This window comes from Myotis myotis, unplaced genomic scaffold (genome assembly GCF_014108235.1).
Source record: "Myotis myotis isolate mMyoMyo1 unplaced genomic scaffold, mMyoMyo1.p scaffold_m19_p_3, whole genome shotgun sequence".
NCBI classification, from domain to species: Eukaryota; Metazoa; Chordata; class Mammalia; order Chiroptera; family Vespertilionidae; genus Myotis; species Myotis myotis.
In genome coordinates this window covers 164,051,404-164,075,729 of record NW_023416335.1, presented here as the reverse complement: position 1 = coordinate 164,075,729, position 24,326 = coordinate 164,051,404, and the positions used below count along the sequence as shown (strand labels likewise).

At 52.3% G+C, this 24,326-nt stretch overlaps 1 protein-coding gene across 1 annotated transcript in view; it reads right to left on the bottom strand.

Annotated features, from left to right (window-relative positions):
* Positions 1-9,562, bottom strand: part of FAIM2 (Fas apoptotic inhibitory molecule 2) — a 30,613-nt gene extending 21,051 nt beyond the window's left edge. The window contains exons 1-5 of the mRNA XM_036301375.1: positions 9,420-9,562; positions 6,044-6,239; positions 3,197-3,300; positions 2,742-2,806; positions 2,295-2,348 (exon numbers count right to left, since the gene is read on the bottom strand). Coding sequence (XP_036157268.1) covers positions 2,295-2,348; positions 2,742-2,806; positions 3,197-3,300; positions 6,044-6,239; positions 9,420-9,434 — 434 coding nt within the window. The 5' untranslated portion in view covers positions 9,435-9,562. The remainder of the gene's footprint in view (positions 1-2,294; positions 2,349-2,741; positions 2,807-3,196; positions 3,301-6,043; positions 6,240-9,419) is intronic.
* Positions 9,563-24,326: the final 14,764 nt, after the last annotated feature.

The window sequence follows — 24,326 nt, the reverse complement described above, 5'->3', positions numbered from 1 at the left end:
ACAGAGGAGCGCAGCTCAGGTGGAGGCCGGCGTCCAACACCAGTGTCCTCCCCTCCCCTGTCCTGCGCCACTAGCGGGCGGGGGGGGGGGGGGGGGTCGGGTGTCAGCAGAGTGGGAAGTGCGGGAGCTTTGCAATAAAAAAAATGTGGCTTCAGAAGCAATAACTTCTCTCCAAGCCTCGATTTCCTCCTCTGTAAAATGCGGATAATGATACTGTCTGCCTTGGTCGGGTTGGTGTAAGAATCAAATGAGAATATCTGTAAAGTGCTTAGCACAGCACCTCACACATTAAAAAAGAGAGAGAGAGCTGTTTTATTCTTATTGCTGTTAAGGGCTTAGTATGTTGCAGGAGGTGAGATTCCGAGGTCTCAGACCAGGAGGCAGGTGCAGGGGCAGGAGAACGGTGTTGGGGGGTGAGGAGGGGCAGGGCAGGCTGCTGTTCCGCAGAGAAGGGCACATCACGTGGTGGGATGCTCAAGGATCTCGAAGGCACTGTGACACCCCCTGAGAAGCACAGGGCCCATGCCCGCTTCCCATTTCTCCCTGCCCGGCCTGCCCCTGAGCCAGGGAGAGCCTCTCTGTTTTCTGCCATGAGCTGCTGAGGAGGCCTGGATAAGCTCACCATCCAGAGGCCAGGCACGTGTGCCCACTCTCAGTGGGCGGGCTCTGCCTCCACTTCTGAGCCTGCTCAGGTCTGGGCTGTCCCCCTGCCACCATCTGCTCAGGGCACAGTGTCCTGCAGACCCTCCGGTAGAAGGCCTGGCAAAGGGCCTGGGGACTCCATTCCCGAGTTCTCAGGACACCCGAGGCTGCCTGGCGGTGCTGACGTGCTGGGAGCCATGCCAACCGGCTGCATGAGCCGGCCGGGTGGCAGTCCCTGGGGCCTCATTAGCTTTACCACACAGCGCCTCCCAGTTCCCCGAGACGCATGCCTCCTGCCCCGTCTGCAGTCAGCCCTCTCTCCTGTGCCCCAAGAAAGGCTCTGGGTGTGAATGTCTCCTCCCCGGGGACCCCCAACTTGACGGAGACATCCCTTCACCCCTCCGCTCCTCTAGGAGCCCCAGAGGCCGGAAGGAGTCCCCCTCCTATCAGCCTTTGGCGGGCTTGCGTAAACTCTGGGTCCACTCTGGGACTCTTCTTGGCTTGGTTGGTCCCGCAGGCTCAGCTGAGCCCACGTCCCCACCTGATCCCTTTCCAGAAACGGGCCTGAGACGGCCCGCGTGTGTAAGCTTCTTGGCCAGGCATTTGGCGCCTCTACCCCGTAAGTCCCCACTGTCTCTGAGATATCCTGGGTTCCTCTACCTGCAGCCTCTGGCCCTCTGACAGTCTAGTTTCTAATTTACCAAATGGATCAACGCAGCCCCACTGCCGTGCTGTTGCTGAAGCCACTCCAGTCTCCATTCTTGGAGGTGCAGCCCCACTGTGGGCTGAGGTTTAGTGTGCCAGGCTCACGCCTCCCCTCGGCCCCTCCTCTGACAGCCAGTTTTCCACATGCTGCCTTGTGCTGCCACTACCTTCCCCAGCAGCCCCAGAACAGAGCTGGGCTCACAGCAGGTGCTGAAGGAAACTTTGGTGAGAGAATTGTGTAGGATGACTCCTTCATTGCCCAGGCAGGAGGGTCAGAATCACTCACACCGTCAAACCTCTTCGCTCACGTTACCTGCCACATTCCTTAAAGAGGACGGCCAGGAGCTGAGTGGCTTGAGAGGAAGGGAGTCTGCCAAGCAGAGGGATTAAGAGCACAAGCCTCAACCTGAATTTTGGGTTTGAATCCCAGCTCAACCACGAACTAGCTGTGTGACCTTGGTCAAATTACTCAACCTCTCTGAGCCTTAGTTTTCTGAGGTAATCATACCCTGTAGATTTGAGGAATGAATTCAATACCATACAGCAAGCACACAGAACAATGCTCATCCCTTATTAGGCACCCTATAATTAACAATTCAATTAGTAAGCATTAATAGCATTAATAAGAGGAGCAACATTATTATTAGTGTGAGCAAAGGTGTCCTCCTCCTCCTTCTCTACAGAGCCCAGGTCTGAGTCTCTCCAGCATGGCCCCAGCCCCACCCCTCCCTCCTTGTGCGGGCATCAGACCTATGCCCACCTCCTCCCCTTCTCCTAAGACCTAAACACCTCAGAAGGGCCCTTCTGGCCGCACACTCGTGGGAACACATCCTATGGGGTGGGACGAGGCCATGGCCTTATGTTCTGTCAACAGAGATTTCCCTCTCTGTGCCACTGAGGGTTCTCTGGGAAGGGGCCTGGGGACCGGGGGTCTGGGATATACTCACTAGGATGCCCAGTACCAGCCTGGGTTAGCCTGGATATAGTCCTTAACGGGGTCACTGCAGAGGGAGGGAGGGAAAAGAACAAACATTTACCCTCTGTCTCTGTTTCTGGTTCAACATCGGCACTTGCCCCCCACCCCCACCCCAGTTCATAGGACTTGAGAGAAAGAAAGGAGGCTCAGGAAGCCCAGCCACAGTCCCAGGCTGGGACTCAGAAGTGCTGGGTGTGGGCTAGAGGATCCGAGAGAGGCCCGTAAGCATCAGGTCTCCTACTCCTAACCCCCCCCCCCGACCCCCACCCCCAGAATGGAGGGCTCCTGCGTGTGCACTCTCTAAGGTTCTCTCCAGGTGTGAGCAGGCCCACTGCCCTACAACGTTGGTCGGGGCGCCCCCACCCCAGGCCTGGCCACGGCCAGCCCTGCCAGGTGCTGGTTTCCGACGCCTACTCACCAGAAGGTAAAGAGCGCCACCACACTCACGGTCACCAGCAGCTGGATCAGCAGGATAGTATAGACCTGGGGGGGCGGGGGGAGAGGGGATCCTTGTTTGAGGCCGGGGAGGCTCAGGGAGGCCCGAGATTCCCTGTGACTCAGTCTCCTCTCCAGACCACATCCTGTGCCCTCCGGCCTCCTTCTTGAGGGTCACAGGAACAGATCCAGGACCCAGCAAAAGGAGTAAAGATGGCCCAGAACCCACACCCATAGCGAAGGGGCCTCTCGGTATCTGGAGAGAAGAGACGACATGTTTAGGGCTGGCAGGGCCAGTGGGGGGGGGGATCTAAGGAAGCACTTCCCAACAGGTGCGGTCAGCTGGCACCACGAGAGAGGGACAGACTGTGGCCTCTGCCTCACAGAGCGCCCCACACCCAGCCCCCCAGTCCTGGAGAGTTGGGGAGCGGCAGTTACCTTTCTGATGAAGACTCGGCGAACTTGCTGGTCATCCCAACTGAAGGTGGTGAAGAGTTCATGGTCTCCGGTGGGGAAACCGCTCTCATAGCTCGAGCTGCTGCCTGGGGGGCAGGGGAGGGCCATGAGGGCTCCGATACATATAAACACTGGCCCCAACCGCCACCTGCTCAGAGCTGCCGCTTGTCAAACTGGCTCTCTGGACCAGCCGAAGCCTTTCTCTCCAGCCCCATTCTCAGACCTTGCACTCCATCTTCAGATCTCTCTCCCCAGCTGCTTCTCATCCTGAGAACGAACTGCCATCTCCCTGCCCCTTCCCCCCACCTGCTGGGCTCTCTGGAGATGAAGCTCTGCCGTACAAATTCGCCCCTTCCCTCTGTGTCTCCCCACCGCCTCCCTGGACACTCGGGCTTCCTTGTGGCAAAGAATCAGAGAGGGACAGACATAATCTCAGGACTATCCAGCACATCTCAGGGTCAAGGGTCCTGAACCCAGCTTGCTCTGAGGCCCTTGGGCTGGAAACTGGGACCAGTTGGATGGGTGAACCCGCTGGCGATCCAGCTGGGAGCCAGGGGTGGGGATTCCTGGAGGGGAAGTAAAGCCAGGACAGGGCAAGAAGTGGGGTGCGGGTGGGAATGAAGTTTTGCAGGCTGGTCCCAGAGCTCAGACTTTCAGAAGAGCATGGGCTCCATTGTCAGACAGACACACATGTGGCTCCTCCTCTAAGACTGACTGTGTGACCCTGAGCAAATGACCAGCCTTCCCAAGTCCCTTCTATGAAGTGGGTCAGTGAAGCCACCTCATGGGGATGAAACGAGATAAAAGTGATCGCCTGTGGCTCTGGCATCACAAGAGGAAAGGGTATCTGCCTTGAGTCCTGACGAATGGCATGAGCTGTCCTAGTAAAGAGGCAGGGAAATGAGTCCCCTGATGGGGACGACGCCACCCTCTCCCTTGCACCCCTCGTCTGGGCCATTCCTGAGGCCTCACGTGCCCACTGTGTTCCCCTCCACTGCCTCCATCAGTTCTCCATGTTGTTCCCGCCACAGTAATAGCCTCCGTCTTGGTCTTTCAAAGATGACCACAGCACTGCCTTGCTTCAAGCTCCTTGACAGCTCCCACTGCTTTTCACTCAAGTTCAAGTTCCTTAACAAAGCCCCACAGCCTCCCAGGAGCCCTCCAGCGCCCTCCCTGCACATTATTTCCTCTTCCTCTTCTTCAGCCTGTTTTTTTCAGCCATGCATTCTCTTGCTCCTGGGCCACTGCACATCCCATTCCTCAGCCTGGAACACTCATTTCCCGGCCTCTTTACCAGGATAATGCATGCTGTTCTTCAGGACTCAGCGCAGATGCCCTTTCGTCCGGGAAGTCTTCCCTGACAGCAGGCAGGTTAGGTGAGTGCCCAGGCCTCTATCACTGCGCCTGTTTCACTGTATGGTAGTTGTCTATTTCCTTGCCTGAGCTCTGTGAGGGCAGGTCTTGCAAATGGACGCATCCCCAGAAATGAGCTCAGTGCCAGACACAGTGCCTGGCACACACTTAGTAAATGTTTGTCACATGTTGACTGCAATGACCTGCCTTCCTGGCCTGACAACTGCTTGGAAAACATTCCTTAAGGCAGCTAGTCCTGGCTGCCAGGAAATGGGCAAAGAGGAAGGGGAGAGAGGAGGGCCTATTGCAAGCCTGGGGCCTGGAGACCCTCACTCTCTCATCCTTCACTTCTTCTTCATGTTCTTTCTGTCTGTATCCCCCCACCAAGGCCCGACTAGCCAGGCCATGGAGGGGAGAAAAGAAGAGAGAAAGCAGTCCTATGGGTATCTGAGGCTTGAGAAGGACTCCCCAAATACCAGACCTTCATTGGCCTTCCTGTTGGACACAAGCACATAGTTCTGCTTGGGTCGAGGACGAGGGGTTTTGTGGCGAGTGGTGTGGACCATGGTGACCACTCCTTATGAGTAGATGCAGTCTGAGGCATTGTCCCTGGGACCCCTTCTAGAATTCTGCTGGGGGTGGGGGTGGGGAGCTGACAGAGTGGGGGAGGGGGGTTGAGGGGCTACTGAGGAGGCTGAAGGAGCTGAGGAAGATTGGAGAAGGGGCCTTTCCTTACAGCTTGTGGGAGCTATATGTTCCCAGCCCTGAGGCAAAGCTCCCACAGGCTGCTCAACTTAACAAAGGGGCTCCCATGAGCTACAATTTTGGGCACTAGCCTGGGTGAGTCTGGTTGTGAGGGGCACTGAGGCTATCACCCACACACCCGCCCACATCATGCCCCCAACAAGGGCCTGGGGAAAGGGAGAGAGACAGGAGAGTAATGGGTGCCGTGGATCCTCAGGTCTCCTGCCCCCAACACTCCTAGGGCCTCCTTGGTGATGTGTCCCCACTAAGGTTTCATATCTGCTAACAAGTAAACATGCTGCACCCCACTCACAGGGAGCCACCCCAGCTAAGGCTGTGGCCAGCCGCAGCATCACACGGCTCCTTCCTGCACTTACGCTGTCCTCTCCTCATTGCTTTCCTGTGACCCTTTCTTCCAGGAGAGCCTCTCTAGATCAGCCCCTGGTTTTCTCCCTGCATCTGTCCCCTCTGCCCTAGCAGGGGGCGTGGAAAAAAATCCCCACATCCCCATCCAACAGCACTCTGACTGCAGACATTGTAATTCTCCCTTCCCGTGGAGTCCTCCTGGACCGTCCTCAGAACAGTCTTCCAAACCCCAAACCGTTGCCCACAGAGCCTCCTACAACAACCATCCAGTGCACCGATTTCTGGGCAACTTCCTCCCACCCCAGTTTTCCATGTGAGCCCTCCTCTACCCCTGATGCTCCAGCCTTCAGGAGCTGAGGGACTTACTAGGGTCCACATAGGCCCAGCTGGGGTGGAGAGGCACAGCCGCAGGGGCTGCAGGGAAGGCCCCTGCCTTCAGCCCCTCTGCAGAGGTGGCCTCCTCATAGGAGGGCGGGGCCGACGGCACTGCTGGAGCCTCCTTCTTCTCACCGTTCGCCTGCTGCTGGCCCTCGGTCCCGGGGGCCTTGTTAGCCACGGAGAGCTGTGGAGTGGAGGCAGAGAGAGATGGTTACCAGGGAAAGGGTGCCTTCCAAGCCCTCCGCACCAAGCCTTCCCTTCCATTTTGGGGGTTTTACGGGTACTTTGTCCCCTGCACTAGGAAGGGCGGGGTGAAGACAAGACTCTCCCTGTTTTTGTTGCATACGTATGCAGTGAAATATTACTCAGCCTTAAAAAAGGACATCCTCCCATATGTGACCACATGGATGAACCTGGAGGACACTGTGCTAAGTGAAATAAGCCACTCACAGAAAGACAAAAACTGCATGCTCCCAGTGATATGTGGATGCTAAAATGTCAAACTCATGGAAGCACGGAGTAGAACAGTGGTTGCCTGTGGCAGGGAGGGAGATGGGGGAAATGAGGAGATGTTGGTCAAGGGGTACAAAGTGTCACTTATGCAGGATGAAGAAGTTCGGGGATCTAATGCACAGCGTGGTGACTATAGTTAACAATACTGTATGTTCGGCTTAAAAATCTGCTGAGAGGATCGATCTAAGTTCTTTCCACAAAAATAGAAGGAACGATGTGGAGTGATGGACATGCTGAACAGCTTGATTTTGGTGATCATTTCACAATGTATATCTAAACATCAAGTTGTACACCTTAAATATATACAATTTCTATTTGCCTCTTCTACCCCAATAAAGCTGGGGGGGGGTTGTCTCCCTATTTTATAGATGGGAGAACTGAGCTCCAGGAAGGTCAGGGCTGGCCAGGCACACACTGGAGCTGGGATAAGAACTGAGAAAGGAGAAAATTCTTAGGAGAGACCCTCCCCGTTGGTGGTCACGGTTCCCATGGCAGGATGGGTTTGTATGGGTCCACTGTTTCTCTGGGGTCTAAAGAGGGTTCTGGGACATAGTAAACCCTTAAAAGTATTAATGAACTAACAGTTCTCTTGTTAATCTCCCTGCTACCTTGCTAGTTGTATGTTGACCTTTGTTTTAAAACGAGGGAACGGAGGATCAGAAAGAATAACTCGCCCAAGGTCACAGTGCCACACGTAGCCACTGGGCTGCAGAGCCCAGGCACCATCCACTGGGACTGGCCGCTTCTGCTGGGCTGCAGACAGCCAAGGACGGTGAGGGTGGGAAAGCCGGGGAACAGAGGGGGGAGGAGAGGGAGAAAAGAGGAAGAGGAACAGGGACTGCAGGGCAGGAGGAGGGCAAGAGGCCCTGGCTGAGGGCCCTGTTCTGGCCTCGTCCTATTGGAACCTCAGCCTTCCCCCGAGTCAGAGTAGAATCACAGAATCACTGCTGACAGGGATCTCAGAAGGCATCGAGTTCAACCCCTTTTTCATTTTACAGATGAGGAAACTGAGGCTCAGAGGAAAACGTGCCCATGGCAGGTTGAAACCTCAAGTCCATTTAACTCCGATTTGCCTCCTGCCCCACAATGTACACCTTTAGCTTTGGAGAGAGGACATGAGCTGTGAGGGCCTGAATGATGTCGCCAGAGAAGGGCAGGCTGGGTGGAGGGGAGGTATGAAAACTGGAACAGCCAAAAAGGACTGGACTTTAGATCCGCCTCCAGAAAGAATGCGTTAAACCTCAAGGTCTACTGAGGAAGGCCATGGAGTCCCTTCTTTGCAGGGTGCGTCCAGCTGAGGCAGCCAGTTAGAGGCAAGCACCAGATCTCTGTCCTCACCCAGCCCTGAGGACCACTGAGCTGGAAGGGTCTAGTCCATCACTAGAAAGCCTGTGAGTAAGCTTGGGGCGAGCAGCAGGGGAGGCGGGGAATACAGTTAGCCCAGAACAGGAAGCAGGGTCAGCAAAGTGCCTGGCGGAGGTGAGGGTAGGGAGTGGAGGGGGAGGGTCCGGAGAGGGAGGAGTTTTCATTTTCCCCACAGTGAATACCCGCAGGCCTCCTTGGGGAAGGGCCTCCAAGCCTAGGCCTGTGGGAATGGGGTCCTGGCTCCCCTGCTCCCCTCCCACTCCCCAGCCTCCATGACCAGCCAGACCAGGAAAGTCAGGCCCAGGAAAATCCCTTTCAGCCCCAGGAGGAGGTCCCCTGAGCCCAGACCCAGCGCTCATGCCTGGGGAAAGGATGATCACCTCCGACTTCAGCTCTGTCCAAGCTGGTCCCTTCACCAGCCCCCACCCTGGCACTCAATCACCCGGAGCCTCCTGGGCCTTGACACACACACACACACACACACACACACACACACACACACATACGTTGTCCGGCATTCCCAAGTGAGGTCTGCCCAATGGCAGGAGGTGGTATCACCCAATGACATCATTTTGAGGCCGTATGAGCTTAAAAACAGGGAGAGGAGGGTCTGAGAATCCAGGGAAGGCTGCCATTGGCTCTGAGGCTCATCTCAGAAAGAAGAAGGGGAGTGTAAGGGAGGTCCCTATCTGTTTTCCCAGCTCAATCCTTAGTACCCCAAGCAGAAGGCCCGAGGACCCTCCCCCTTTGCCCTAGGCCCTGGTGGTTGTATAATTCCACAGGCTGCTGATGTTACATAACCCTACCGGGCCAGCCAAGTCTCTGCCCAAACCCTTCCCCTACATTTTAAGCCTAGAACTGGAAAAAAACGAAAAGACGTTTCATCTGGTCTCATCTACTCCCATGCCCTGCCAAAACCAAAACAAGAATTAGAGCATCCTGATGCAGGGTTGCCATAGTAACCCTCTAACCACAGTTGATGTGTCCAGATGTAGAATGATGACAGGGGTTTGGGTGGGGGGTGTTTTTGTGGATGGTGCGAAAGATGAGCTAATGTCAGGGTTGGGATTGGACCAGAAGGGGATGCTGGATAGGAACTGCCCCTCAGAACTCACCCTGGTGAGCACAGAGGCACTCCACACACACACACACACACACACACACTCCACACACACACACACACACACACACACGCACACACACGGACATCAGGGGGGCTGGGCGTCTGTGCAGGGTTCTGGGACGTCAAAGCAAGGGGTGGAAGGGGGTCAGGGGAGGAGAGGTGGGCCTGGTGGGCAGGAAGAGGCCCCGACCCATTCCTTGAAATGGGTCTTTGGTCCTCTGACTTCAGCAAGGACCACAGAGGGCCTTTCCACAAGGGCCGGGGGAGGATGCTAGCTAGAGTGGTCCAGAGAGCTTGCTCAGGATGACAGGGAGCCGGGAGCCCGAGGATGGAGGATGGTGCAGGCGGGGGAGATGCCGGTACCTTTCCCTGGGTCATGGTGCCGTCTCTCGGGGAAGGGGTCCCCGAAGCCTGCCTGCGTCTCTTCCTTCCTCCGCGTGGGTTCTAGCAACCTCCACTGCAGCCGTGCCAGGCGGACCGGAACGTACCACCGGGGCGCGGGGGGAGGAGGGGACGGGGGCGGGCCGGAAGGCTGCGGAGGAGGCCTCTGCGGATTCGCGAGCCTAGGGGAGGAGGGTGCACCGCCCTCTCCTCCGGCCCCCTCTCCCCTCGTCCCTCACCCCCGGGAGCAGGGCGAGCGGGCTGCGGAGCAGCTCAAGTGGATGGGTCTGTGCGGGCGGGAGGAGGCGCGGGGACTCCGTGACGCGGGGCAGGTGATGCCGCCTGCGGGTAACTGGAGCCGGGCGTCAGGGCCTCATTTCTCCACCGTCTCTGCCACTGACAGGCTCTCCCCTTGCCTCTGCCCCTTTCCCCTCCCTCTCTGGATGAAGCCCTGATTTCTGTCTCCATCTCCATTTCCCCTCTCATCATCTCTATTTCATCATCCACGGTAGATTGGGAAAAGTCTCCCTCGGCTTCTAACAGGGCCCAAACTTCCTATGGGCTTTTGGGCAAGCCAGGTGTGCACCTCTCCTGGCCTCCGTTTTCTCGCCTGTGAAATGGGAGCAAGAGGCCCCTTACTGCCCTGTCACAGAAACATGTGGGAAGATGCAGCCTCCGTTTCTTACACCCCTGCTGGGACATTCTACCAGTCTTTCTGGGAACACCTCTAATTCTGTCTCGAAGCTTCTCCAACCCTCCATGCTGCTCCTTTTCTGCTTCCACTCTCAGCGTCCTTCACTCCGTCTCCATCCGCTCTCCCCTCGCCCACTCCCCTCCCCTTCCAGAGCCAGCCCCATCCCCTTTCCCAGGCTTGTCCTTGGGGCTTGGCCAGCACCAGGCCCTGCTGTCCGCAGCAGCCGCAGTGTGACTGTGGGGCTTGCAATCTCAGGAGCTGGGCTCAAGTCCCAGTGTAGACACCCACTGGCGGTGCGACTTTGGCGAGACCTTAATCTCTGGGCTTCACCATCCCCGACGGAGAGGAGGACGACAGCGGAGCTCTGTCATCCGAGATTGACTGTAAGACGCACCGTTTATGGGGGGGACACAGGTTTATGCCTCCTACCAGAGCATCCTGGGCTGCCCCAGGGTGAGGACTCAGAGAGCTGTCTAATTGGATCTGAACCTCACCGGATGGGCTGAGAAGCCAAGGCCTGGTGCAAGTGGGGGTGGCCCCTTACCTTCTGCTTCCCTGTCAACAACCAGCGAGACCACCTCATGCCCCGTGAGAAGCAGGGCCCTGGGTAGGCAGGTATATTACTGAAGGCTTCATTTCACCCCGACTGGCCCTTTGTCCCCCACTCCATAACCACACACTGGGGCCTGAGCCTCCATCCCGGAGGCTTTCTAAGCCCCTATACACCTGTCCCCTGCCTGCCCCCTCTCTCCTTCTCCCAGCCCTGCTTTTGGAGCTCTTCTTCCCATACACTGGCCCTGCACCTCCACCTCCACACCCTGCCCTGCTCCCAGGGCTCTGCCTGGCCATTCCAGGTTCCGGCCCGCCCCTCCCTCTCCGCACCTGTTTTGGAGCGTTTTCCTTCTCCTGTTTGTCACATCAAGGCTACCTCCTCCGGGAAGCCTCCTTGGCCCCTAGTCTGGGTTAGATGCCTTTTCTTTCTTTCTATAGTTTCACCCTGACATAACACCTGCCACATGGCACTGTGGGGTTTATCTGTCTCCGCATTAGACTCTGAGGAAGCCTGTCTCTGGCAGGTTTTGTGTCAGCAGTACTGAGCATAAGGCATGTGGAACACACTCAGGGCACCCTCGCTCTCACTGCTACCCAGACAGGTGGCATTGCACAGAGCCTGCCTTTGTGGAGGCCTCAGCATTTTCCTAGGTTTGTCTATCTCACCTGCTGCTTCTCTCCGCATTCATTCTGCTCCTGCCACACAGCCCCCTGGACTGCTCCTTGCCTGGGCCAAGCACGCTCTTAGTTCAGGGCCTTGGCACTTGCTGTGCCCTCTGCCTGGCAAGCCTCTGCTCAGACAGCGCCTTATTGGGAAGGGCTTCCTGACCCTGTACAAGTAGCAATGACCCCAGCATGCCCCCACCAGCTCACTGGACAGCCCCCTTTTCCTAACCCGGCTTAATTTTTTTTCCCCATGGCAGTTGTCACCTCTGACATATATATTTTGTTTAGTGCCCCCCGCCCCCATCTCTGACTAGTGTATCAGCTACCCGAGAGGAGGAGTTTTGGGGGAAGTTGTCATTGCTCTGCACCCATCAGTCAAAACAGTAGTAGATGCTTGATACATGTTTGAATGACTGAAGCGCAACATTATACAAAATCCTTATATTCCTCAGACATTTTGACACTGTCAGTGCTATGATGTGTCTCAACACTGGACTCTATTACCATGGCATCACTGATATGTCCCCATTGCGTGGTCTTTGGACATGACCCAAATATTGGAATGTTTGTCTAACACTCCTCTGGCCGCTGGAGGCAGCAAGATAGGAGGGTCCACGGCGAGCTTCAGAGTCAGGCAGGCTTGGTTGCGGTCCCAGCCTCTCTACTTCAAAGCTCTACGACTCTGGACAAGTTAGTTCCCCTCTCAGAGCCTCAGTTTTCTCGTAAAATGGGGGCTAGTGATCGTACTGACTGAGACTGTGGAGTGGACCGAGGATGTATGTAGAGTTTCACATAGCGCCCAGTATTAGGATTGGCCCTAGGAGTTCCCCAAATGTTGTTTAGTGAAATAATTCATTTCCACCCTTATCAGCAGCTCAGTTTCACTGTTACTCATTCATGTGCGTTTAATAGTCTAAAAATAAGACACGTGCTGTGCCTGCCTCTGTGTGACACACTGTGGTAGACGCTTTGGCGGTCCACAGAGGAATCAGATGTGGCAGCCTCTCTCTGAGGAGGGAAGGAAGGTCTATTCAGAGCTCACCCGCTGGTGTGCTGGCGTGGGAGCAGGTGACGCAGGACGGCCAGAGGAAGGGGTGCCCACAGGCAACAGTGGGGGGTGGCCCAGGGGAACTTGTTGGGGTCACAACCTTGAATTCCTAGCCTAGGGATGGGCTCTATTCTGTTTGCACAAGGCGGGGCAGTGGGGGAATTTCTAGGTGTTTTGAGTAGGAATAATGTGTTCAAAGACGTGCTTCAGAAAGACCAAACTGTTGTAGTGATTTTTGCCAATGAAGTGTTTCCTTAAACACGAAGGGAATAAGGACCAGCCTGTGAGCAACGTATGGAAGGGATTGAGCAAGGGCACGATTAAGGTGCAGGGACGAGCATGGAGACTCCGTGACGGTACAAGAGACCGAGGCTCGCGGCCCAGACTCTGAGCAGGCTGCCTGGGCTGTCATCCCGGCCCTCTAGATGCTTCACTTCTCTGTGCCTCAGTTTCCTCCCCTGTAACACGAAGGTGGTGAGTAAAGCACTTAGAACAGAGCCAGACACACCAAGTGTTGTATGTGCGTTTGATAGTCTAAAAATAAGACAGATGATCCAGGGGCAGGAAAGATGGAGAGAGGCAGACAGCTTGGGGCAGGACTGACGGGACTTAGGAAGAGGCTGGACAGGGGACAAAGGGAGAAGAGGAGTCAGCAGGGACGGAGGTTTGGAGGCTGAGTCCCTGGGAGAATGGTGCCATTAATAAAAGGGAGGAAGGAGCTGCCATGTTCACAGCTCAGGTTGAATTTGTGGTGCTTTTGGGACCACCAGGTGGAGATGTCCTGTGGGCCACCAGGTAGAGGCTCCTGACGCCTGGGGCCTTCCACCGCTCCGGACCCCGTGCACTTTGTTTTAGGGGAATTTCACTTCCCTTCCCACCCAGCAGCCCAACCCTGGGCTTCATGGAGTTGAGTAGGGTGGCTACCGGGAACTGGACTGGATTGTGGGAGGGAGGGTTGGGGCTCCTTGGAGAATGAGGCCAAGGAGAGAAGAGTGGGGAGAGTAGACCAAAGGCAGCACCTGGGGTTGGAGGAGACAGATGGAAGTTCTTTCCTCCTCCAGGATTTGCCTTCAACACCTCCACCAGCCTGTGGTGAGAGTGGAGGGATTCAAAGACCTAAGTCAATGTTCTCAGGGCTGCTGCTGGCGGGCGGGGAGGTTGTGGCCCCAGCCATTTCCGCTCTCTTCCTTTCAGGCCTACCCTGTGGCGGCCCATCCCGCTCCACCGTTCTGCTCTGGTTGCCAGCCAGCTCTGTTTGGGGCCAGTGCCAGGGAGAGGAGGGAGCTGAAGGTGCGGACAGAACAACGCTTCTCATTTTATAGCCATCGAAGCCAAAAGCCAAAGATGGCGGCTTTTCCAAAGTTACATGACATTTTGGGGGCCAAGCCAAGGTGAGAAAAGTCCGTCAGCCCAAGAATGTGTCAGTGACACTGAGACTGCGCGTGAGGGATGAGTTGGGAGGTTTTCAGGGGTCCTAAGCAGGCAGAATCAGAGCTATCCAGGCACCTCTCCCTAGACCCTACCCCACTATGGACTTGTACACCCAGCCTGCACCAGCCTCTATTCCACCCCCTGCCCTTGCGTCTCCCCAGGGTAAAGAGAGAACCTGCCCATTTGAGGCCGGTGATGGGGTGGGGCAGAGGCAGGTGCTAGAGCCCAGGTTGTTCACAGCAGGCAAGTTTCTGCCAGAGGTAGTGGCCTAGCTGAGCTCAGGCATCCCAATGCACCATGCTGAGTGTAACCTGTGCCTCCGCGTGGCTGCCTCCACGAATTTCAAGCCTGTCATTGCTGTGCAGTCCCCGGCCCCCTGTGACTCTCCTTTCCTACCTCCCCCTCCTCCTAGAGGCCCTACAGCAAAGAACCAGACATCCTGTGCTGGCCAGCCAAAGCCTGGTTACACAACCCGTCTACTCGAGGTGTCCATTCCTGCCCCCCCCGCCCCCCCGCCCCCCCCGCCCCCCCGCCCCCCCCGCTCCCCCCCCCCCCCCCCCCCCCCGCCAATGCCATGACGTGCTGCCTGCCCAGATACAGTCTCCAAGGCACAGGGACAGAAGCCTTTGGCAAGCATCAACACCCTCTTCTCAGCTGCAGGATTGCTTAAGGTGTGGAACCACATTCCTGTCCCTCCCCTTCCCCCCTTCCAGCCCACCATTCCTGGGCTCTTGCTAGGAGCTGGGGCAGGGGAGCAGAGTGTAGAGTCACTATCCAGGCTCCTCATACCCAGCCCCACCTTCTCTGCTGGCCTCGCAGGATCCCGGCCCTTCAGACGTCACTTCTCTCCCCTGGGCTTGGTGTTGGGCCTACCCTCCCTGATTCCTGAAACAGTCACAGGTTCTGCTCCAGTCCCATGTTGTGCTATGAGTATGTGCACTTCTGCTTCTCCGCCAGGTGGAAAGCTCCTTAAAGAGAGGACCGTATATCTCAGTCCTTCCAGCCCCCACCCCATCTCTCCCACCTGGCAGGGTTCAGTGGTGGAGAACAAAGGTTTTAGGATCAGGTCCGTCTGGGTACAAAGAGGTGACCTTGCCACTTACTATATGAGTGACTTTAGGCAAGTCTTCAGACCTCTCTGAGCTTAGTTTCCTCAGCTGTAAAATGGAAACTCATTAATTCACCCATTCAACCAATATTTAGTGAAAGCCTACTACATCTCAAGCATTGATGTATGTACAGCAGTGAACACAAAAGTCGCAAATCCCTGCCCTGTGGGCTTACTTTTTACTGGGGAATATTCGTGCCTGTCTCAGAGGGTGACGGTGAGCACCCAGTGAGCTCCCACATGCAGTGCCTGACATGGTAGGCCTGAGAGCTATTGTTGTGAACAGTCATTCAGAGCCATGTATGGAGAACTTACTATGTGCCAGCGCTGTGCTCAATGCTAGCAAGGCAAAATGCAGAACACCCATCCACACCCTCGAGGAACTAGCCGTCTAAGGCACCCACTGTGTGTTGAATGGACACCATCTTCATCATTGTTCAGAAACGTATAACCAGTACCGACTTGTATTGCAGGCTACAAAAAACCCATAACATTCTGGAATGTCAAGTGTAGCAGAGATACAGCTCTTTGTCACCCCAGTACCCCTCAGACAAAGCCATGAAAATAAATCATGTGTGGTTTGGGGGAAGTTCAAAAGAAGGAGTGGTCTTATTTGGTTGGAAGATCAGAAAAGATTGGGGGGAGGTGACTTTTGAACTGCATCTGGAAAAAAAGAGTAGGACTCAACAGAGACAGGATGGCAGAGACAGGAAGGGAGGCCCTTCAGGAAACCAGAATGGCACACAAATAAAGGCACGGAGAGAGGAAAACGCAAGGCACCAATTCTGTGCTTATCCCAGGATGCCCTGGCCCAGTGTGAGGTTGGAGGACGAGCCAGGCAAGATACAAGAGACAATTGCCCAAGAGGTAGGATTTGAGGGACTCCCTTTCCAGCCTTCTACCCTTGGCCAATCCCACACCAGGCTCAAGATTTCACCATTAGAAATGTATTTCCTTGGGTAAGCATTGAGTCTCCAGGTGGTCGTTGGCAGGGGGCAAGCCATCCCCAGAGGAATAACATGGAAGCATGGTCCTTGGCCAAGGAGGGAGAGGTGGGGAAAGAGACCCCAGAACAGTGCAGAGCAGGGATGTGACTGGGCCGTAATAATAGAAGCTAACAGTTATTGGGCACTTATGTGCCAGGCACTGAGCTAAGCGTGCTCCGTGGATTGTTTCACTTAGTCCTGACAATGGAGGCAGGTCCTCACATGATCTTCATGGTACAGATGAGGAGACGGAGGCTGAGAGAGGTTAGGTGACTTGTCCACTGTCCCCCACAGCTGGCGCCCTCCCTGCAGTCCTGCCTCAGACACTCAGCCTTCAAACCAGTGACGTGGGGGTGACGTCAGCTCCTTCCCTGGCCCACGAGGCTTCAATGATGAGAGTAAAACTCCGGGCGGTGCGATATGTTGTAGGGACCTCACGCGTGCACGGCCCTTTCCTTTCTCCTGAGCGGAAAGCTCTGTTTCACGAGCCAGGAGCCTCGTAAATATTTCAGTGGTGTCTGTGGCTGAGGCTGTGCAGCCTGTTCCCTGTAGCACTTTGACAGCGAGGTCCGGGGGACGTCTCAGGCCTGGTGCAAGTGTTTGCTCAGCTTTTTAAAAAATATATATATTTTCAATTGATTTCAGAGAGGAAGGGAGAGGGGGAGAGAGAGAGAGAGGAACATCAACGATGAGAGAGAATCATTGATTGGCTGCCTCCTGCATGCCTCACACTGGGGATGGAGCCTGCAACCCAGACATGTGCCCTGACTGGGAATCGAACTGTGACCTCCTGGTTCATAGGTTGACACTTAACCACTGAGGAACACTGGCTGGGCTGCTCAGCTTTATTTATTTATTTTTTTAAAAAAAGATCTTTTCCTAGAACAGTTGGTAGTCATGGGCATGAGACAGATCTGGAGACTTTTTCTGGAAAGAGGCCAGAACATGAGCTGGCCCAGGGTCCCATTTCCCAAACGAGACCACCGCCACGGCCCAGCAGCCACCATGGGCTCCTCCACCCTCCACGCTCCCACCCAACTTGCAGACTGTGCCAAGGGGTCCCAGCAGGGCTGGAAGGAGCCCAGAAAACAGGAGACACAGGCTGCACCCCTACAGCAGGGGCTGAAGCTAGAATTGAGGGCACGTTTACCTGGATCGGTGCCTCTCGAGAACTTTGAATTCTTTTTTAAAAAAATGTTTTGTGGTAAGAACATTTAACAGGAGATCTACACTCTTAAATTTTAAGTGTACAATACAATGTTCTTTAACTATAGTCACGGTATGGTACAGCAGAGCTCTAGAATTTATTCATCTTGCATAACTGAAACTTTATACCTGTTAAATAGCAACTCTCCATTTCCCCTCCCCCCAGCTCCTGGCAACCGCCATTTGACACTCTGAGATTGACTGTTCTTTCCTCATAAAAGTAGAATCCTGCAGCATTGACATAAAGCCCTCAGAATCCATCCATGTTTTCATCTATGTAGAAATTCCTTTTTTAAGGCTGAATAACATTTCATTGTATGTGTGCACCACATTTTCTTTCCTTAATCATCCGCTGAAGAACAGTGAGGTTGTTTGCACATTTTGGCGATTGTGAATAATGCTTCAATGAACACGGAAGTCTAAGTATCTCTTTGAGATCCTGGTTTCAACTCTTTTGGATAAATACTCAGAAGTGGGGGAGTTCTAGTCTTAATTTTTTGAGGAACTGTCACTCCCATGCTGTTTTCCACAATGGCGCACCGCTTTGCATTTCCACCAACAGTATACAAGGGTTCCAGGTTCTTCACATCCTCATCAATATTTGTGTTTTTTTTAAAATATATTTTATTGATTTTTTACAGAGAGGAAGGGAGAGAGATAGAGAGTTAGAAACATCGATGAGAGAGAAACATCAATCAGCCGCCTCCAGCACACCCCCAACTGGGGATGTGCCCCGCAACCCAGGTACATGCCCTTGACCGAAATCGAACCTGGGACCTTTCAGTCCGCAGGCTGACGCTCTATCCACTGAGCCAAACCGGTTTCGGCTGTTGTGTTTTTTTTTTAAATAGCCATACTAACAGATGTCATGTGGTATCTCACTGTAGGGCTTTTGTTGTTAATCCTCACCCAAGGATCTCTTTTCCCATTAATTTTTTAGAGAGAGTGGAAGGGAGGGAGGGCAGGAGCTGGGAGAGAAAGAGGGAGAGAAAAGGAGAGAGAGAGAGAGAGAGGGAGAAAGAGAGAGAGAGAGAAATCACATTAGGATTCAACCTGCAATCCAGATATGTGCCCTTGACTGGGAATTGAACCTGCGACCCTTCAACCCTTTGACCCTTCCGTTGGGAGGCTAGCACTCCAACCACTGAGCAAAACCAGCCAGAGCTCTCAATTGTAGTTTTGATTTGCATTTCCCTGGCGATTGGTGACACTGAGCATATTTTTATATATAGGAAGACCTTGTTTTATTGTGCTTTGCTTTATTGAGCTTCACAGATGTTGCTTTTTTTTTTATAATTGAAGGCAAGACACTGCACCAGCAAAAAGATTACAACTTGCTTTATTGTGGTACTGCTTTACTGCAATCAAACCTGCAATTCTCTGAGGTATGCCTATCCCTGTTGGCCATTAGTAAGTCTTTTTTTGGAGAAATGCCTATTCAAGTCCTTTGCCTGTTTTGTCATCATATCATTTTGGGTGGTTTTATTTGCTATTGAATTGTAGGAGTTCCTTATATATTTTTTGAATAGTACTCTCTTATCAGATGTACGGTTTGCAGATTTCTACTCCGTTCTACATGTTGCCTTTCCACTCTGTTAATTGTTCTCTTTTCTGTGCAAAAGCTTTTTATTTTGCTATAGTCCTACTTTCTAGTTGGAGCCTTTGAGCACTAGCTTGCCTCAATCTTCCATTCCACAGAGTGCAGAGAGCCCCTGGGTGGCAGGCACGTGGCAGGCCCTCGGTGATGTGGAGATGCAGACCCCACCCTCAAGGCTCTGGAGAGAAGAGAAGACAGGCCAACAGTTAAACTCAGTACAGGCCAGGCCGCAGTTAGAACCATAACAGAGGAAAGTGATGTGAGGAAGGCCCGGGGCGCCCTCAGGGGAAGGCATTTTAACTGGTCTTTGAGGACCAGGCAGAGTTTTTAACAACATATATTAACACAGACTGCTTTTTCAAATCATTTAGGTAACTAATTCATGTTCATAAGAAAAAGAAGTTTTAAAGAAGAGTAGAAAGAAGAAAATGGTTTCCTAGTTCTAAAATCCAGGGGAAACCCTATGGTTCAAATATAGGTGCGCTTTCTTCTGGCCTCTTTGTTACACTTTCTTTTCTCACTTCATTTTGTAGCTTAAGCATTTTGAACGTAGCATTTTGGCAGGTGCCGTTGGAGGAAGGGGATGAGCAGGAAGGAGGAGAGGGCAGAGTGAGGCTGTGGCATCTCTGGACTCTGTGTGCCCACATTGGGTCCTCGGAGCCCGCAGGGGAGCTGGACCCTTGCGATCCTTGGGCCCCAGCCCCTCAGCTCTCTAACTGATTAATGGGCCACACCCTTGCCCCAGCCTCAGCCCATTTTCCCGCCTGACAGCCTGGGCTGGGTTCTGGGCAGGGACATGCGGTTGCAGCCGCCCTTCTTCCTGGCCAAGTCTCTCAAAGCGATGGAGCCTGTGCCCGGGGTAATGGAGTTGAGTTTCCAGCTCCAAAACGAAGTAAAGCAGGCCGAGCCCCAAGGCTGATAATCCAGATCTGCTCTGTCCAGTGTGGTGGCCACTTGCCGCATGTGGCTGCTGACCACCTGATGTGGGCGTAGTCCAAACAGGTGCACACATGGGATTTCCACGGTAGTAGGAAAAGTGAATGTAAAATATACTATTTGTAATTTTTTTGTATTGATTACATGTTGAAGTGAATATTTTGGGGACAGTGGTTTAAATAAAATACATTATTAAAATACTTCTACTTGTTCTTTTTGCTTTTTCATGAGTATTAAAACAATTCAAATTACATACTACCTGATTTGTGTCTCACATGTTTGTTTCTGCTGAACTATGCTGACTAGACGGAACCTTCCCTTCTCCCTGATCTTCTGAGGGAAAGCCACCGGCAGATATTATGGGGGAGACTCAGATGGATCTTGATGCATCCAGACGAGGCTGGAGATGGAGAGGGCCATTTGACAAGGGGCCTGGGAAGAGGGGATTGAGGAGCAGGCATCTTCTCTTTCACCCTCGTACTCCTCCTAGTTCATTTGTCTGCCTCCCCGAGACAAATAAGGCCTTGTTCTACTCATCTTTATGTCCTCAGTGCCAACCATAGTGCCTGCCATAGAGTAAATGCTTGAAAAAACAAACTGAATTAATGAATCAAGTGAGGGGTAGGATGGGGAGAGGATCTAGACAGCAGAGAACTGTTGGGAGATGGTGTTAGGTCTGGGCCTGCCTGGGTGGCTACAGCACTCACAATGTTTGGAGATTTTAATCTTAAATCCTTTATATTATAACCTCTGGAGAGCAGGGAGGCCAGACTCATATATATATCCGTAGCCGGTAGCCGGAAGACAACTGGGAACAGGCAGTGGGGACACCCCGAGGCCATTGTCTTCAGCCTCCTGCCTCTCTTCTCCCCACTCCTGCAGCCGCCTGCTAGCTCCAGCCTTCCCGTCCTCACAGGCACACACGCACCTGCGGGAGAGTTCAGCAGGTCTCCCTCCTCGGGCCAAGATGGTGACGGCAGCTGGTGCAGCCTGGGAGGGAGGAAACGTTCAGCTACTGCTGCCTGGCACAGCTCTGCCCCCACTTCAACCCAGGGCCCCACCCTTGCCCAACTCATGGGTCAGTGACTCTCAAGAGCACCTGTCTCACACACCTCAAGGTGGGGTCCCACTGGCAGGTTCCCACAGTCCCCACCCTCAGCAAGCCTCCTCGCCCAGCAGCGGGCAAGGCAGGGAGGCAGCAGGACCAGGGAGGGCCTGTGAACACAGAACGGATCCCGGAGGAGCTGAGATGGACGGTGGCTAGTGCTGCGTGTTGAGAAGCAGCCTCTCCTAGAACTTAAGCCGCAGGGGGGCTCTGGGGCTGGATCTTGGCCAAGTTACTAACCTCTTTAGACCTTAGTTTCCTCTCTTCTCAAATGGGCACAAGACAGATTCCCTGCCCATAGGATGGTTCAGAGAGTCAGTGACAGGAGGCAAACCAAGGACTGCGAACTGTGGCCGCCACGTGGTCAACACTCAATGTTAGGAGTCTAGTTCCCTCACTTACTGCTGGGGAGATGGGTTATAAAGACAAAATGATTTTTTGGCACTCAGCTCCTCCTTTTGGTTTTTATTATGGAAAGTCTTAAACATACAAAAATGGAGAGAAATAATATAATGAACGCCCATGTGCTCATTACCTCACCTCAGTGACTATAGACTTCTGTCTCACCAAGTCCTTCTATACCCCTGGGCTCTTTGGAAGCAAATATCAGACATTATATAATTTCATCTGTAAACATTTCAGTACGTATCTCTGAGAGAAAGGGACTTTGAAAAATAGCCACACTATCACTAGTGTACCTAAAAAATGAACAATAATGTATTAATATCATCAAGTATCCAATAACTGTTCAAATTCTCCAGTTGTCCCATTTCTAAAATATTTGTTTAAATCAGGGTTCAAATAAAGCCTATGTATTCCAAATTATTGATGTCTCTCTCTCTCTCTCAAGTTTAAACTATAGGTGCTCCCTTCCCTTCCCTCACGCTTTACAATATATTTGTTGGAAGAAACACACACAGGCCATTTGTCCTGTGGACTTCCCCACAGTCTGAAGGTTGGCCGTGTCCCTATATCCAGAGGCTCGATATGATCCAGGTTCAACGTTTGAGAAGATTACTTCCAGGGGCAGGTGTGTGCTTCCGTGGAGACACACAGTGAAGGCAGCTACGAATGATAAGCCCCTGCATCCATTATTTCATTAAGGGTTGCAAAATAGTGACATTCAATCATCTCTTTCTGCATGAAATAGCTGAAATACTTTTAACTATGTATGACGCCAGCTGGGCACTAGAATTTTCGGGAGGATCACTTCATAAATTATGTAATTGTCTAACCACCGTGCCATACACCTGAAACTAATCCTATATAATAAAAGCCTAATACGCAAATTGTCCCCTCGACCAGGAATTCAACTGGGAGTTCGACCAGGTGGTGGGGCTGGCCGGCCAACCAGAAGGAAGGCCCCCGGCCAGCGGCGGTGGCGGCAGGCAGCCAGGGGAAGGGAGGCCCCGGCCGGGAGACAGCAGTGGCTAGGGACCCTATCTGTGCATGAATTTCGTGCACTGGGCCTCTAGTACAAAATAATATTGAATATCAACTATAATTGGAAAAATAAGAAATAGCTGAAATACTTTTACTAAGAGAAACTTCCTCCCTCAACTATTTGGTTAACCGGAGTTAACTTTTATATATTTTTTTAAAAAGTAAATCAGTGCTTGATCCTTTCCCCTTTATTTACAATTTCACAATAATGAGCTACTTCCTTGGCATCTCTGGAAGAAATAAATGATTCTTTAAAAATCATGAACTTGCGGATTTAAATGTATTTGAGGTTTCACAGCCCACTGCTATGACACTCAGGGTATTTTTAAAGAGTGCACTCCTGGCTTACATTTAGGAAATGAGGGGCCACATGGAAAAGCTGAGAGAATTTGACTTTGGAGTCAAACTGCCAGGGGTGGAATCCTGGTTCCACCACTTATAAGCTCAGTGACCTGGGTCAAGTTACTTAACTTCTCCCTCCTTCAATTTCCTCATCTCTAACATAGGGAAATGTTGGCAATAGCTAACATTTGTTGAGTGTTTACCATCTTCCCAGCATTGTGCTAAGTGCTTTAGTGACATGATAATGATACGTAGTCTGCATGTCAGCTCAGTGAGGTGGGAGCTGTAGTCATCATCCCAGTTTTAGCGATGAGGAGGAAACCGAAGCATGGAGTTCCTGAGCAATTTGTCAAGGTTACACACCGACGAAGTGTGGAACCGAGACTTGAACCCAGGACAGCAAACGCCAAAGCTCGCTGCCGTCCAGTGGTTATTGTGAAGACTAGTAATGATCAATCATTGTATGTCTACTGCATACCAGCCATCATGCCAGGCACTTGGCCGAACTCCAAATGCCACTCTCTTAGCCAGTACCCTATTTTCACAGTGCTGGCCTAGAGTGGGTGCATTAGTGAGAATTGTTGGTGCTGCAAGCATGTCAAACTCAAAGGCTGACCCGGGCCAAATGAACAAGGTTTAAGTTGATGTGGTCTGCAAAAAACCAAAAGCTTCAATTTTCATGGAAAAGTCGGTTTATTTCGATAGAGACATGCTGAATACAAAGGGCTGAAATAAATGAGTAATCGTTAACATAAAATAATAGAACATTTGAATAAACAATATTTTTTCTTGAGTGTTAACTTACCGAACACTGAATAACTGCACAAATTAATAAGCATAACGCAAATAAACCTATTTTTCTTGTTCTCTGAAAGCAAATATTTCCTGTTGTGCACACCAAACAAGTCAGTACAAGACTAATGACGTGGCAATTGGCTGCTAAAATATTCGCTGCTGGTATTGGTGAAGAGAAATGGTGTGCCTGTGTGTAAGGCGCGTAAGGGAAATGAATGCAACACGATTATAGTGATCAGTCATTAGCAAACGTAGTTCGTTATTAATAACCCCTGTGTTCATAGCAGTGCAATTTACAATAGCTAAGATGTGGAAACAGCCTAAATGCCCATCAGCAGATGAATGGATTAGAAAACTGTGGTACATCTACACAATGGAATACTACGCTGCTGTAAAAAAGAAGGAATTCTTACCATTTGCAACAGCATGGATGGATCTGGAGAGCATTATGATAAGTGAAATAAGCCAGTCAGTGAAAGATAAGTACCACATGAACTCACTCATTTATGGATAATAAAGACCATTATAAACTGATGAACAAAAATAGACAGAGGCAAAGAAGCATCAAACAGACTGTCAAACTACAGCGGGAAGGCAGGGGAGGGTTGGGGCGGGGGGTGGTAAGAGATCAACCGAAGGACTTGTATGCACGCATATAAGCACAACCAACAGATGCAAGACACTGGGGGCGAGGGGACGAGGGCAAATGCTGGGGGGTGGCGAGGCCGGGGGGAGGTCAGTGGGGAAAAAAAGAGAGAGAGACATATGTATTACTATTTGTAATACCTTAAACAATAAAATTAAAAAAATAAAATAAAATATACAAACAGCAGACAGGGAACAAAGCAAAAAAAATTATGTATAACAGGATATTTAAAAAATTAAGTTACGAATTTTTTATTAAAATGTTTATTACATACTGTGATATCGACTGTACTGCAAAAATATTCATTGTGGGCTGCGAGTTTGACATGCCTGGG